At 28.2% G+C, this 15,293-nt stretch overlaps 1 protein-coding gene across 3 annotated transcripts; it reads right to left on the minus strand.

Moving 5' to 3' along the window:
- Positions 1-90: 90 nt before the first annotated feature.
- Positions 91-11,994, minus strand: LOC149878456 (uncharacterized). 3 transcript variants are annotated; one of them, XM_090072419.1, is made up of 11 exons: positions 11,657-11,994; positions 8,948-9,244; positions 4,858-5,033; positions 4,627-4,650; positions 4,365-4,518; positions 4,207-4,280; positions 3,777-3,996; positions 3,556-3,643; positions 3,276-3,330; positions 2,825-2,884; positions 91-715 (listed from the first exon to the last, which is right to left on the minus strand). In XM_090072419.1, exons 1-11 carry the CDS (start codon positions 11,706-11,708, stop codon positions 632-634), a joined length of 1,284 nt encoding a protein of 427 aa, XP_089928545.1. In that variant the 5' UTR covers positions 11,709-11,994; the 3' UTR covers positions 91-631. The 3 variants fall into 3 exon arrangements, with proteins under 3 accessions (XP_089928545.1, XP_089928547.1, XP_089928546.1); XM_090072421.1 differs by lacking the exon at positions 2,825-2,884 and having other exon boundaries at positions 3,556-3,640; XM_090072420.1 differs by lacking the exon at positions 2,825-2,884.
- Positions 11,995-15,293: the final 3,299 nt, after the last annotated feature.

Raw genomic sequence — 15,293 nt, forward strand, 5'->3', positions numbered from 1 at the left:
TTATCAAAAGATTAAAAAGCATTTTAATTCTTCTTAAACATCAAAACTTGGAGGGCATAATATTGGATTTTAATAACTTAAAACAATAAATGAAACATAGTTTATACTTTTTTTAAAATTATTTATTCTCTGTATACAACACATATATAAGCTCTATATTACCAGTTCTCTGTATATAACACATATTTTCCTAAATAAAAACTGTTATAACAGCATAAAATGTTAAAAACCAAGAAAAAACAAAAAAAGACTAGCTGAAAACACTTTAAAAAATAAATAACAATATAAACATGTACCTATATATGATGTATGTGCATTTTTTTTTTTATTCGTGTGTGCATGGATATTTAATATCTCTTTGTGTGTGCATGGATATTTAATATCTCTTTGTGTGTGCATAGTTATTTAATATGTGTGTATGGATAAAAATCTTAAAAAATACTTTTCTTTTTTTATAAATTAAAAAATTTTCACAAAACTCTTCCAAAAACTAATTTTATTTCCAGCCTTAAGAATGATGAAGGAAAAATGAAGGAATTGTATGAGTTCTTTCATTTAAAAAAAAAAAAATCTAAAATTAAAATATGGAAAGTAAAAATATATTTTCTATATTACACCATCAACAAACTTTCTATAAATCTTCAGCATTAAAACGTGTCACACTGTATGGAACTAAACTTTGTTCTCTCTGTCTTGGAAGAACTATGTCATCAGGCTGATAAAAAAGAAGAAAAAAAAAAAATTAAAAATTTCACAAAGCTTGACTTAAATTTAATGTTTTATAATTATTGGTTTATATTTATATACAACATTGATATATATTTATATAAAAAATTGATTTATACTTATGTTTATCAAATGTCATTGTTTTATGTTTATTGCTTTTAGGACAGTTAAAGAATAATACTTCTTGTCATTAAAAGTCACAGTATCATAACAGGGTATAAAGATGGGCCATTAGGCCTGGCCAATTATTTATATTCAAATGGCTCTATCTCAATAATAAAAGCAGTATGTATGTATGTATGTATGTATGTATGTATGTATGTATGTATGTATGTATGTATGTATGTATGTATGTATGTATGTATGTATGTATGTATGCATGCATGCATGCATACATGCGTATGCATGCATGCATGCATACATACATATACCCTGTATACATACATATACCCTGTATATACATACATATACCCTGTATACATATATATTGCGTATGCATAAATACATGCATGCATACATGTATGTATGCATATGTATGTATGTATACATACATATGCATACATGTATGTATGCATACATGTATGTATGTATACATACATGCATGTATGCATGCATATGCATACATACATGCATGCATACATACGTGCATGCATACATTACATACATGCATGCATACATGCGTATGTATACATACATGCATACATGTATGCATACATACATGCATACATGTATGCATACATACATGCATGTATGCATGCATGCATATATGTTTGTATGGGTGCTTAGTAAAATCTCATTCTTATTCTAGCGAAAAGTTTGCCATCTTAAAAACCACAGACATCAACAAGCTATAATAAGAATATTTAATCTTTTGTAAAACAAGCTTGATAGCATTGTACTTTGCTGTTTATTGTACAATCAGAATTAAAGCATTTGTAATATAAAATAACTAGTTTTACTACTAATAAGGAATAAACACAAAAAAAGCACACAAAAAATCGGTCTTTTAAAATAAACAAAACTTATAGCAATTCCATAACCTCATAGTCATTAGAAATAAAAGTTTCAAGTATTTTATAAAACAACTACAAGCTATTATCAAAGTTTAAAATCTCCCATTTATTAAAGCATATTTGTTCAAAATGTGGGCCTCCTGTGCATTTTATGGTCTGCAACATAAAAGCTTTATTTATTTTCTAAACCTACATGTTTGTAACAACTTATATTTTGTACACAACATGATTTCTGAATTGAAATTCCTAACTTAGTTTTTTGTACATTAAATCATCCAAAACTTTATACATGTACAGTTGACCGATTCAAAAATTATATAAAATAAAATAACAACTAAAATTTTAATTAGGCTACTCTCTTATTTGGCATGATTTGTGGTCAAGAAAATGTGTTCAAAATAAGAATACAAGCTTAAATGTTTTAGTGACTGTTTAAGAGACTCAAAAAAATAAAAAAATTAAAAAAAAAAAAACTAGTAAATTTTCTTTTCACATAAATTTTAATTGAATATGTATATATAAATATATACATATTCAATTAAAATTTATATATATATATATATATATATATATATATATATATATATATATATATATATATATATATATATATATATATATATATATATATATATAATTTAAGTGTATCATACAATATTTTGTCAAGCAAAATGAACAATACGCAGTATGCTAACAAGTTTTTTTACTGCACAGTTTTCTTTTTTTTTTTTATTACATTTATATTGGTTTAGGATTTTAGAAGCTGGTTGGGAAAAAAAAGACTGCTAAGATTTAATATATTTGCTTTGATACAATGTTAGTAGATAATTAGGCAAAAGTGGAAAGGTAAAGTGAATTGAGTTTTCACTAAATATTGTAATTAAGCCATAAAAATTTTGGGAGCTACTTTTTTTTCACCAGTAAACAATATTTAAGCATTTAGCCACTTAAATTTTTAAAAAAATTTTCTCATGAACTGATCATAAAAGTGTATAGAGTGCAAGAAAAATAAAGACAAAACTAAATGCATAACTTCAGCTGCACCATCAATATTTGTAGTTATATTTTTTGTTTAAATGCCTTACTATGATCATACAAATTCCAGCCCACAAGAAGTGGTTGATGCAGCATAATTCTGGTTGATGCTGGTTGATGCCATAAGAAAAATTTTTTATTATATTCACTTTTTAATATGAGTAAAACATATTATAGTCTTGTCTAAATGTTTTGATTGTTTGTGAAATAAATTTAGTTCAGAGCGTAGTCAGTGTTTTTTTTTTGTTTTTTTTTTAAACATATATTGATTTAAAAAAAAAATAATCAGAAAATCCTTTAATTCAGGATTGTCCTTATTTACTAAGGATCATGAAATATTTTTCATAAAAAATTTCATACAACATTTCATACAACATTTCATACAACATTTCATTATGGCCCTTAGTAAATAAGGACAATCTCATCCATACTTATTGTAACTAAATCATCATTAAAACAAATAAAACCAATAAAAAAGAATAGCATTTGGAAAGTACTTACAGAAGCCACAAAATTGTCTTGAATATCTTGATCTTGAAAAGATTTACGGTGCCTACTGAAATATGCAAACAAAAAACATAATGAGGTTAGCATAATAAAAGCTTTACACTCTCTTTCTCTCTCATTCTTCAATTTCTTTTATTTTTCATTTTTCACTCAGTGCATTTATGTTTAGATATCTGCAAATATCCAATTAAAATAAAGTTAATGTATTAAAATTCACTTTATAATTGCTAGATAAAAAGTTGTTAAATATATAACTAACAAATATTTTAATTACTTCCTCCATTTGACAAGTATAAATATGCCAACAATGACCACACCAACAATGACCAAAGATGTTGTAATTGAAATAATTTTCAAATCTACTTAAAAGAAAAAAATAATTATTAAAAGAATTTCATAGATTTGTAAATACATTTTCTTTAACTTAAGGCTTTAACTTAAGAATAAGAATTGAACTATAAACCTTCAATAAATATTAAATTCCAACCAAATTACATTTTGAATTGTTGAAGAAGCATTGTGGTTCAATTGATTGTGAACATCCTTTGCTAGTACAGATGCTAACTTTGTAGCTTTTCCCAGAAATTATCTCTTCACTTATTGAGTAATGCATTTCTGAGGTCACTGGTATCTTCTTTTCACTTATACTATCTGAACCCATAATATTTAACAAAAAGTGTGTGTAGTTTTCTGATAAATCATCATTTGTTGGCTTCTAAAAGTTAAAATTCTGCATTAATAAAAAAAGTTATAGATCACAACTTGTTTTATTTTAATAAAACAGAAATATGATACACAAACAAAGTTTTAAACCAATGCTTATTAAAAAATAATTGTCATAATAAAGTTAAATTGATCCATACAAGATAATTGTCATACTGAAGTTAAATTGATTCCTTTAAACATAATAAGATAAACCACTTACAGAAATAATAATTTTGATAAAACTATTTTTTTCTTTATCAAGAATGCATTTAAAAGTAGGCGGAATCTTTGGAACTAAAATAAAATGTTCTTTTTCAGATTTTCAAAAAACCTGAGAAATTGTTTTGAACATCAGACTTCAAGTTTTATCAAGTTTACCTTTACTTTTTGTACTATGGTAAAGATAATCTGACCATGCTGAAAAGACACCATTAAAACCAACAGAGTATCGCAAACGAAATCTGTATTGAAAATTATCTTTAAGGGCCATTATTTTAATAAGACAATTTTGATATATGCTCACACTAGTTGCCTACATCATTAAAAAAGATTTTCTGTCAAATACCTTATAACATAAAATTATAGCTGCATTAATTATTGTACTGTGTGAATTTACAAATTTGAAAATATTAATTCTCACCTTTTTACAACCAAAGTAAAGCCACTAAAAAAGTAACAACAAATGTATATTTTAAAAACTTCACTTTTACATTAAACTTCAGATTACTTTTAAACATTAAAAGTTGAGTTTAAAGAATTTTTAAAATTTTTTCTTTATTTCTGGCAACAAAAACAAAAACTAAAAAAACTTCTCAAAATAACTAAGAAGCTTAAAATGCTAACAAATTTTTCAATAAAGGTTATCACTTACATCAGAATTAATAACTTGAGAGCAAACCCATTCTTGATCATAAAAACATTGTTCAAGCTCGATTTTTTCAATTTTCTCATTTTTATAGCAATCTTCATCAAGTGTGTCGTAAGATATATACATATAGTTTTTGTTTCGAACATCTTTTGAAATATTAGTGAGGGGGCCAAAAATCACTAGAACATTTATAAGGATTTGTTTATAAGCATTTATTTCACTAAACTTTAAGTGTTACTGCAAAACTCCTTTTCATACTTAAATGAGAATTTTTTTGATGAATATAACAAATGTTGAAAAATTGAGAGATAAAAGTCTCCTCAATATTTAGCCATAAAAACCAGATGACTTCATTTTCAAACCAGCCAAAATAAAAATGCTTTAACCTGGGCTAATAAAAACTACCAGGTCAGGAGCTACAGCTACGATTACTTTACCCTTTGCACTCCATTGTCGCCGTATTTGCGACATTAAAAAGCTAACAGTAAATTCGCTGTCGCCTCTACAGCGACGTAGTTGTTTTGCTACCTGTGCGCACTTAACAGTTAGGTAATCAAAGTAGTCTGTGCTTATCTTATAGTGTTTATCATACGTTTATTATGCTTACATTGTAATAAGAGTAAAAAGTGCTCTATTTAAGTATATTTCGTTACATTCATAACGTTATAACCCTTCGTGTAGTGAAGATGGACGGTGAAAATTTTGACGATAGTTGTGAAATAAGTGATGTGGAAGATGAACTCGACTGTGCGTTAGCAAGCGCTGATTTAAGTGAAATCGAATTAGAAAATCATTTAGAGACAGATAGTGACGTAATAGTAGTTAGAAAAAAAAGAAGAATTGCAATTATTGAATCTGATTTAGAGGGCGAAGATACACCATCTGTAGACGGCGATGTATGGAGTAATATTACGGGAAGCAACATTCCTTTGGAAAAAATGAATTTTTCAACAGGAAATAAAATACCAGGGCCACAAGTTTTCAACATCGAGGAACCATTACAATTTTTTAAACTGTATTTCACGGAAGAGTTAGTGGACGAAATAGTGTCAGAAACAAATAGTTACGCCAAGACCAAATTGAAAAATAAAACTCTTTCCAAAGATTCTATATGGCATACATGGCGCAACACAAATAAGGAGGAGTTTTGGGCCTTTATCGGTGTGATTTTGAATATGGGAACTGTGGTTTTGCCAAATGTTCAAGATTATTGGTGTACTAGTGCAAATACCAAAATACCATTTTTTTCTGATGCGTTCAGTAGAAGCAGATTTAACCAACTATTTTGGATTTAACATTTAAAAACAGTTAATCAGCAACAAACAGACATCAGAACACGGATTCAACGGGTCAGTAATTTTATGGAATATAAATTCAAAACTTGCAGAATATTTTGTACCAGGACAGGATATATGTGTCGACGAATCGGTAATAAAATTCAAAGGTAAAATTAGTTTTATAACCTACAATCCAAATAAGCCTACAAAATGGTGCATACACATATACATTTTGGCTGACTCAGAAACTGGATATGTGTACAATATTCTCTCATATTATGGTAATATTACCTCCTATAATTTTATAAAACCTCAATTGCCTGTCAGTACTAGAATTCCATTGGACCTGTATAACAATTTATTGTCAAACGTACCAGACACACAAGGTTACCATATGTATACAGATAGGTATTACACTAGAATTGTCCTGGCGGAAGAATTATTACAAATGAAATGCCATCTAACAGGTACAATAAAAATCAATCGCAAGGGCATACCTGATCCAATAAAGAAACCCAAATTTGGTGAAAATAAATCGATCGCTTACAAAAAGGGAAGAATATTGTCTTGGATGATATTGTCTTGGAAAGATAAAAGGGTGGTTACGCTGATAAGCACCAGTGATAGCGCTGAATTTATTACAAAAACCAGATTTGTAAGAGGAGGTGAACAACAAAATGTGGAAAAGCCAAAAATTGTTGTTAACTACACGGCTTCAATGGGTGGTGTTGATTGCGCTGATCAATACGCATCATCATATTGTTTTCTAAGAAAATCTCTTAAGTGGTGGAGGAAGATGTTCTTTTGGGGAATGGAGATATCAGCAACAAATGCATACATTTTATATAAGTGCGTAAAAAAAAGCAAGAACGAAAAACCACTACCCCATTTGAAGTTTGTCAAGAGATTAGTCGATCAACTTCTAGGCGAATTCCACGAAGATCGATCAAGACCTTTCCATTCAGCAACTGAAATAAGACTGGACAAAAAACTGCACATATTGCGAAAAGGCAAGAAAATAGATTGTATTGTTTGTTCTAATAGACAGGAAAAAGGACAAAGACGCAAAACTTCAGAATACTGTGATACTTGTCCCGGTAAACCGCGAATGCACATGGGGAATTGTTTCGAAAGATATTACACTTTAAAAAATTTTAAGTCATAAAATTTATGTTTTTCTTTTATAATATAAATTAGAATATGTTTTGTTTATAAAATAACTAAGAAATAAAAATTTTGTTTTATTTAAATGACTCTATTTTTCATCTATATCATAGGTATGTACTTGGAACTAATATAGTGCTGGAGTTGCTGGTAGCCTTTATGCATTACTAGGCTGGAGTGCAAAGGGTTAAGCATTCTTTAAATCAAATTTTTTATTTTACTAAAAATTGATCACATACCTACATACCTATATACCTACATACATACATACATACATACATACATACATACATACATACATACATACATACATACATACATACATACATACATACATACATACATACAAATCCAAAATCCTGAGAACTAATTCAATGTAAGATTCTTCAAGCAACATTTTTTAAGATTACTTAGAGTATAATTAAATTAAACTAATTTTAAATGCATTTGAAAAAGAATTCACAATTTCTTTAATGGTTTTATTTGCTCTTTTGTTATCTTTTTTTTTAATTTTCCTCTTTTACATAATTTTTAATTTTTAAATTTTAACAATAACTTTTAGTGGTTAAATATTTAATTCAAAATTTAGTTAAAGAAAAAGAAAGTTCTAACTTTTTTTTTTTTAATAAAATTAAAAATTTTTTTCTTTCAGGTAAAAAAAAAAAAAAAAAAAAAAACATTCTCAAACATTTTACTTAAACATAATAACTTACAATGGATTTGACTGCTTTACTTTTGGAATCAAGAATTTTAGATTCGGAGAAAAAAATATAGCTTTTTTTAAATATTAGTTATTGTAATCTTATATGAATTATGTTATATGATAAAGTATATTATCATTAGGTAAGTAACTGTTTTTGTTTTTTATAGTTTCAATTTCTTTTATTTTCAAAGACTATAAAAACAATTAAAGAAATAAAAACTTATATTAAATTTAATAAATTTTTCAAATATCTTTTTTTAAAACAGGACCAATTTTATTAAAAATGCCAGATTTAGCCAACACTGGGGCTCAGGTTGGTCATTAGTTGTGTTATTGGTAGGTCATTACTAAGTAGTTGAGTAGTAGAGAAAAAAAATTAGTTACTTTAACTAACTAGATTAAAATAACTAAGTTATTTTCTCCAAATGTTTATTTTATATATATGAAATTTGTCATTTCTTAAACTAAAACTTTCTTAAAGCATAAGACTTTGTTAGGTCACACCACGGTACCTACTTATCCATTATATTTCTGATGGTCTATTATATGTCTGAACTAAGTTTAGGAAATAAATTTTAGATAATTGTCAAATTTTGTATAAATAACTTGAAATAATCAAAACCTACTACTAAGGGACAATGCTGAATATGATAAAAATATAACAAAGACTTTAACTTTAAAAGCAGTAAAAGTCAGTTACCATGTCAGTCTCTATTATTTGTCTTATTATTTGAGAAAATAGTGTTTAATTTTGTAACTTTATCATTCAAATTATATTGTCTTTATCATGACATACTGTGAATTATTTACTCCACAAATAAAAACTACAAAGATTTTCCTAAATAAAATATTTGCAGGTCACACTTACTTTAATTACATCTATAACTTCACTAAAATAGTTTAGAACTAATCCCGCAAATTTCAATTTTAAATATTTATCAACACATACTTGTAAAGTTGATACGGATAAATCTGCTGTCTGTTTGAAGAACTGCACCGTTTGATGAGAACTCCAGGATAGAAATTTTAACCATCTCACCACTGTTATAATATAGATTATTAACATTACATATTCCACTATAGTTTGTTACCATGGAGCAGTTTGCTCTTGGAAAAGTATGGTTATATGAGTTTGTTATAATAATACTTGTAAATGAATCCTTTTGCTGTGTATAATTGAAATGTACTACCAAGTTGGGGCAATTAGATTTATTTCGGTAATTTCCATTCAAAGATGTTATTTGAACTATAAAAAAGTTAAAATCAAGTCACATTAAACATTACAGAAAGTTACAAACTTGAACCTTTTTAAACTCATAACAACATTTAGAAATGTTTAATCATATTAGAATTAAGATAGAGTTTAGACATTATAAAATGCTAAAGTACTAAACTATTATAAAATTTCTAAAAAGTCAAATTGGTTTTAAAAAATTTATTGAAGCTCTTTTAAGACATTTAAGTTTAAAATAAATTCATAAATTAAAGATTATCAACATTCGTAAAAAACTAAATAAATATTAAATAACTAAATCTTTTATTGTATTACTATCAGTATCAGAAAAAATAATTCTGAAAATAATATCACTTGTAAGTTTGTTAATTCTTTTTATTAGTTTAGTTTTGTTAATTGCATATAAACAAAACCTAAAAGTTTTGTAAAAAAAAAAAAAAGAAAAGTAAAACAAAGTTTTAAACTGATTTCAATTCAATTTTCTTCTCAAACAAATTGTTATTTTTATTTTATTAATCAGTGTTAGCTTGATGCCTAAAAATGCTAATGATGACCATATTAGTCACGCTTGAGATTTTTGAGGTGATTTTAAAAAGATTTGAAAGTAAACAAAGCAGCAAAATTGTAGATAATAGGTATAAAGGTTCCTGGATCAAAATCTGCAACTGAGAAATGCTGAGTAGATTACTAATTTCAGAGAATTGAAATCTAAGACTACATTTTAAATTACATATGGCATCCCTTATCATCCAGGATCTAGAAGATCAAGTAGAACACAAGAACAGTCTTGTATTGCATTAAGTAAAACCTAGCCTAAGTTTAAGTTATCATGAACTTACCAAAACTTTCAATGAAAACTGTAAAGATTTTTTCAAATACAATCAAAAATACTTTTCTTAGAAAAGATATTGATGTTTATGCAGCTGTTAGAAAAGTTAAAGCATGGACAAAACAAAATAAATTTAATGTGCTAATCAGACCAATCATTGAATTGAATTTAATCAAACCTATTTGGGGTTATATTAAAAAAAAATTGTCAAGGTTCAAGGAAGTTTCAAAATTAGCCTAAAACAAGAACTAGATACCATTGGGAGAAGAGTTCCCATTGAAACTTGCAACAATTTTGCTAAATTGGTATAAAAAATCCTTCTGATGGGAATTCCTTGGAAATGGGAACATGTTTGGTTTAAATCATGCAAATTGGAATGACTCTGATAGGAATCCAGAAGTAATACTTAAAAGATTCCAATATACCGTAGCGCAATGTTTAATAGAACCATCTAGATTTCTTGTTAAAAAACTTAACAACTATTTAATTTTTTTATTACCATATTCAAACTAAATGGGTTTATTTAAGTATACATTATTAATGTTTAGTAGCTTAATACAACATTTTAAATATTTATTATGAATATTTATTGTAGTATATATATTAAAATAATTGTAATATGTATTGGGAATGAGAGCAAATCTAAATTGGAATAGAAATTTTAGTTTTGAGAAAAAGAGAATGGTAACACTGATATTAGAATGGATTGAAATGGGATGGAACAAAATGAGAAATATCATTCTCATGCAGCTTAATGAGATCTTTTTTTTTTTTTTTTAATGTTGTTTAAAACAGGATTAGTTTTGCACATTCTCATCAAGAAAATTCACAATAATCCCTTTATCTAAATGGTGCATAAAAGATACCACTTGAAGTAAAGTTGGTATACAACATCCAGTTTATTGCACTCTTATTAGTTTTTTTTCTACCAAAAGTTTAATATGATGTTCATGTGCTTTTCAACTATTTCATAAGAGAAACCTGATTTGGTAGTCATGGTAAAAGATTGATTATCAGAAGTTTGTTTTAACCATGAACAAAAAAGCCATAACCACATATGGCAAAAATTCAAACAAGGGACCCTTCAAAAAAGCACCTTATTGATAGGAGTAAAAAAAATATGAATTTAATCCAAATGGAGAAAACAACCTCTACAGCTCATACTTTTAAATAATTGATGACAAACAGATTCCAACCGTGACAAAGATTGGATTGGCTAAGCATGTTTGATTGGTGTATTCAAATGTAAATGTTAAACTTTTTCTCCAAAAATCTGTTTTACTTTACTTCTTTTAGCCTAATATGAACGACATTTGTTTGATATATACTTAGACCCTAAAAGATACAACTATGTCACCTAATTAAATAAAAAGTGAATGTTTTTATCAATTTTGATGCATTTTTTACGTAAAACCCAATGTTTTTAGAACTTCTAACCCTGAAAAATGTGAAGCTAATCTTTCGTTATGAAAAGTTTTAATAGTGAAAACTTAATAAAGGATCTTCCTGATGGATTTAGGATAAACCTGAATGTAACGACCTATAGATTTAAGCAAAATAAAATAAAAAAAAAAAAAGAGTTACTTATAGCCTACCTGCTTTTATATCACCTAAGAACAATAAATTTATGCATAGCAACCACCGCATCACGTATTGATACTGAAAATTTACTATTCCTAATGATAAATCTGTAAATTCTTTTAAATCTTTAATGCATTTCTACTCACTCATTTGATTTCTGATTGAAAACAAATTTAAGTATGCAAACAGATGTTTACATTCACATGTGATATATTTTATACTTTTCTGGCTTAGTCTCTTCTTCACAGAAACTGTTTTAACTCAACGGACCACTGAATCATTTATAAATGCTCTCAATATTTTTCCATGGCTGGGATGGTCAAATCGCCGCTCATTGCGACTTGTGAGTAGTATGGACCGGATACCAGAACTCAGATTTGGGTATTTATTTCGGGTATTACCCATTTTAAAAATACCGGGTAGTTACCCGAAAGTTATAAAATGCACCATTTTTTTTAAATCGGGTAATAGCTGATACCTGTAGAATACCCGTAGAAATACTCGAAGAAAAAATACCCAAACCTCCATTTATTAATTTGAATTATAAATGACAAAAAAAAAGAAGTTGAAATATGAACATTTGCACTGAAGGAGTTCAAATTTCAGCATTGGCAAAATTTGAACTAGACATTTTAAATCTGGAATTTCATCCAGTAGTTTACTGTTCTTTTTCATGAACACAGTTGTTATTTTGGACTTTTGGAGGATCAATGCAAGCATAGGGTATTTGCTTGCATTGATCCTCCAAAAGTCCAAAATAACAACTGTTTTTTCTGCTGGTGCATCACCATGGTTTTTGTCTTTCTCCTTTATTAAGTTTTTCTTTGCAGCTGATTTCGCTCCGTCTCGATATCCGTCCTCTTTGTTTTGGGAAAGGGTTTCAGATGGTGTTGGTTGCAGTGTGGGTTCTCTGTCATTAAGGTTCTTCAGCGAGTTCACAAGGCTGTTCCTCGCAATTTTAAAACGGGTAGAAAGGTTAAAAGGTTAAAAAAAAAAAAAAAAAAGATAAAAAAAGGTTAAAATTTAAAGTTAAAATCTTTCTGCTCTTTTTACTTGAGGATTTAAGAAGTGGGCCAAAATGTACTGCATCGGTACACTTCCACAGTGTGTGAATCTTATATCGATTTTCAGCAAAAAGTAGTTTGTCATTTTTTGGATTAAGGGATCCTTCATCAATTTTTGAGTTGTCTCAAGTCCTAGCTTTATTCTAACAAGCGTACAATTTTGTGGATGGTCACTATTTTACTGGCGGAAACAGAGTTTGAAAATGCTTTAAATAGTTTCAAGATTCTAACGATAGATTTGAGTTGTTGATCTCAGATTCGTCTGGCATTAACTTTTTCAATTCGGACAGTTCTGTACCATGGTTGTTGTTGTCATTTTGAAGGCCTTTGCTTTGTTGCCAAGATCGATTCTTCTTCCCTAAATTACCAAAATAGTTCACCAAATCTGCCATCTTTTTATGAAGTTACTTCAATGCTGGACGTACTTGCATATTCTTTTCGTTGTCTTTTTCAGTCATTGAACCCGTGGCAATCTTATGGTCGACGCACCACATGTTGTTTTTGTTCTCTTTTAAATGTATGCGGCGCCGTCTGTAACAATTATGATTCATCTAACTATTTTGGGATTCAACACCAATTCTTGAACCATTTTGAATCTGTTATCTTAACGCTGATATTATTTGCAGTATGACCCTATGGAAAATATTTCATTGCGAAACGGAATCTTCTCAGGCAGAAATTTTTGTCTAGGTAGTGTCCTGTCAAGCTTGTAAAAGAAATAAGTAAGATTGTTTTGTTCTGGCACTCCAGATATCTGCTGTTAAGGCAATTTCTTTAAGTCCATCTTTTTCTGTATTTAATAAGTCAATAATTATTTTTTCATGAACTCATAGATTTTCTAAATTGGTCTGCAATTCAGTGTATGTATTAAATTTTTATTGTATTGCCTAAGGTAACACTTTTGAGCATGTGAATGAATGCTTTAACTTCCACAACTGAAAATGGTCACACCTCTTCTAACACCCACCTAATGATGTCTGTGACCAGCCTTATTGTATATTACCCTCATCCCAGATTTCTTGGTCTAGGCCTTCCTCTTTTCTTGTTCTTCTCTTGGCCTTTTGGTAGGTGGTTGTTGTTGTTCAGATGGTCTTGTTAGTAATTTCGATTCAGAGTCATCAAAATCAACCTCAAAAATGACATTTGCCCTAATTCTATCGGCATCCTTTCTTAACAATTCTGTGAACAGATCTGCATGTTTGCCTTTGAGGTGTTTGCGCAAAACACTTGTACATCCCTGCTTTGCTGTTAATTCTTTGTGACACTCATTGCAGGTGGCTTTACCATCATTGGCCTTAGTGAAATATGCCAATATGTTTGATTTTTTGGTCATCTAAATAGAAAAGAAAAAAAACAAAACATTACCCTACGTTTTAAAAAAATTACCCGATTAGCGGGTAGTTCCGTATATCGATTGTAGTTCCGATGATCGGGTAACAAAATTAGGTAGCGTATTAAAACTAGTGTTGCTACGATTTTGAAATTATTTGACTATCGACTAAACCGATTAATATATTTTTCAATGTCGACCGAAATCGACTAATACATTTTAAAAATCCACTATATCGACTAAAAGTCGATTTAGTAGAAATTTTTTAATAAAAATTTTATTATAATCATATGCTTTAACTTTGCTTCACAATTTATTTTTTAGATGCTATGAAACAAATAGAACTTTAAGAGAGTAAACAAAAAAACTAGGTGGTATCTAATACTGTTATAATAACACATGCTGTTGTTATATCAAAAGCATTTTCTTTGTTTAATTTTGATTCATCTAATCTATTACATGAATTAAAATCGAATAAACAAAGAAAATTACAATCACAAATTAAAGAAGAAAAAAAAAACCAATGATAATTTTACATTATTTTTTACAACAATTAAAGAAAGAAATTACAAAAAATTTAACTCATAAAAAACAGTGGCGTAGATTGGTGGGGACAGATGGGGCGGCTAAACTTTTTTTTGGGTGGTAGATTTATAAAACTTTTTCGCATCTTAACTGAGTACCATAACACATTACTTAACATTTTGTCTTAAAAAGCATCAACTGGTTAATATAATGAAAAAAGGAAACATTAATGAAGTGGTGCTACATACAGTAAGCTAAGAGTTAAGTTTATTTGATACAGAAATTTAGGTTCAATGTTCAGATATTTTAGTTAAATTACAAAAACCGCTATGAATGATATTCTTACGCCTGGCTCAATCTTTATAAATAACTTATCTTTACAAGATAAACTATTTATAAAAATATTTCTTTACTAATTGGTCAGCATCATAACAGTACTAAAGATTGATAAAATTAAATCAAGTGAAAAAATTTAAATAAGGATATTAGGATGATTAATCGATGAGTAAGAGATCCATAGTCGATTAAATCGGCTATTCGATTTTTTAAAGTTGACTAATTTCAACTTTCGACTAGTCGACTTTTAGTCAATTTTAGTCGAAGTCGATAACAACACTAATTATAACTCGATAAGAAATCATTTCGAGGAAGTTTACAATTTTTAAATTAGATTTAATAGTGATGGTTGAATTTATCTGAAAAGTTATTCTTTATTCTTTCTCACTGAGAGCC

The sequence above is a fragment of the Hydra viridissima genome, unplaced genomic scaffold (assembly GCF_058129835.1).
Source record: "Hydra viridissima isolate aposymbiotic clone 2 unplaced genomic scaffold, HvirCarnegie_v1 scaffold_15, whole genome shotgun sequence".
Classification (NCBI taxonomy): Eukaryota; Metazoa; Cnidaria; class Hydrozoa; order Anthoathecata; family Hydridae; genus Hydra; species Hydra viridissima.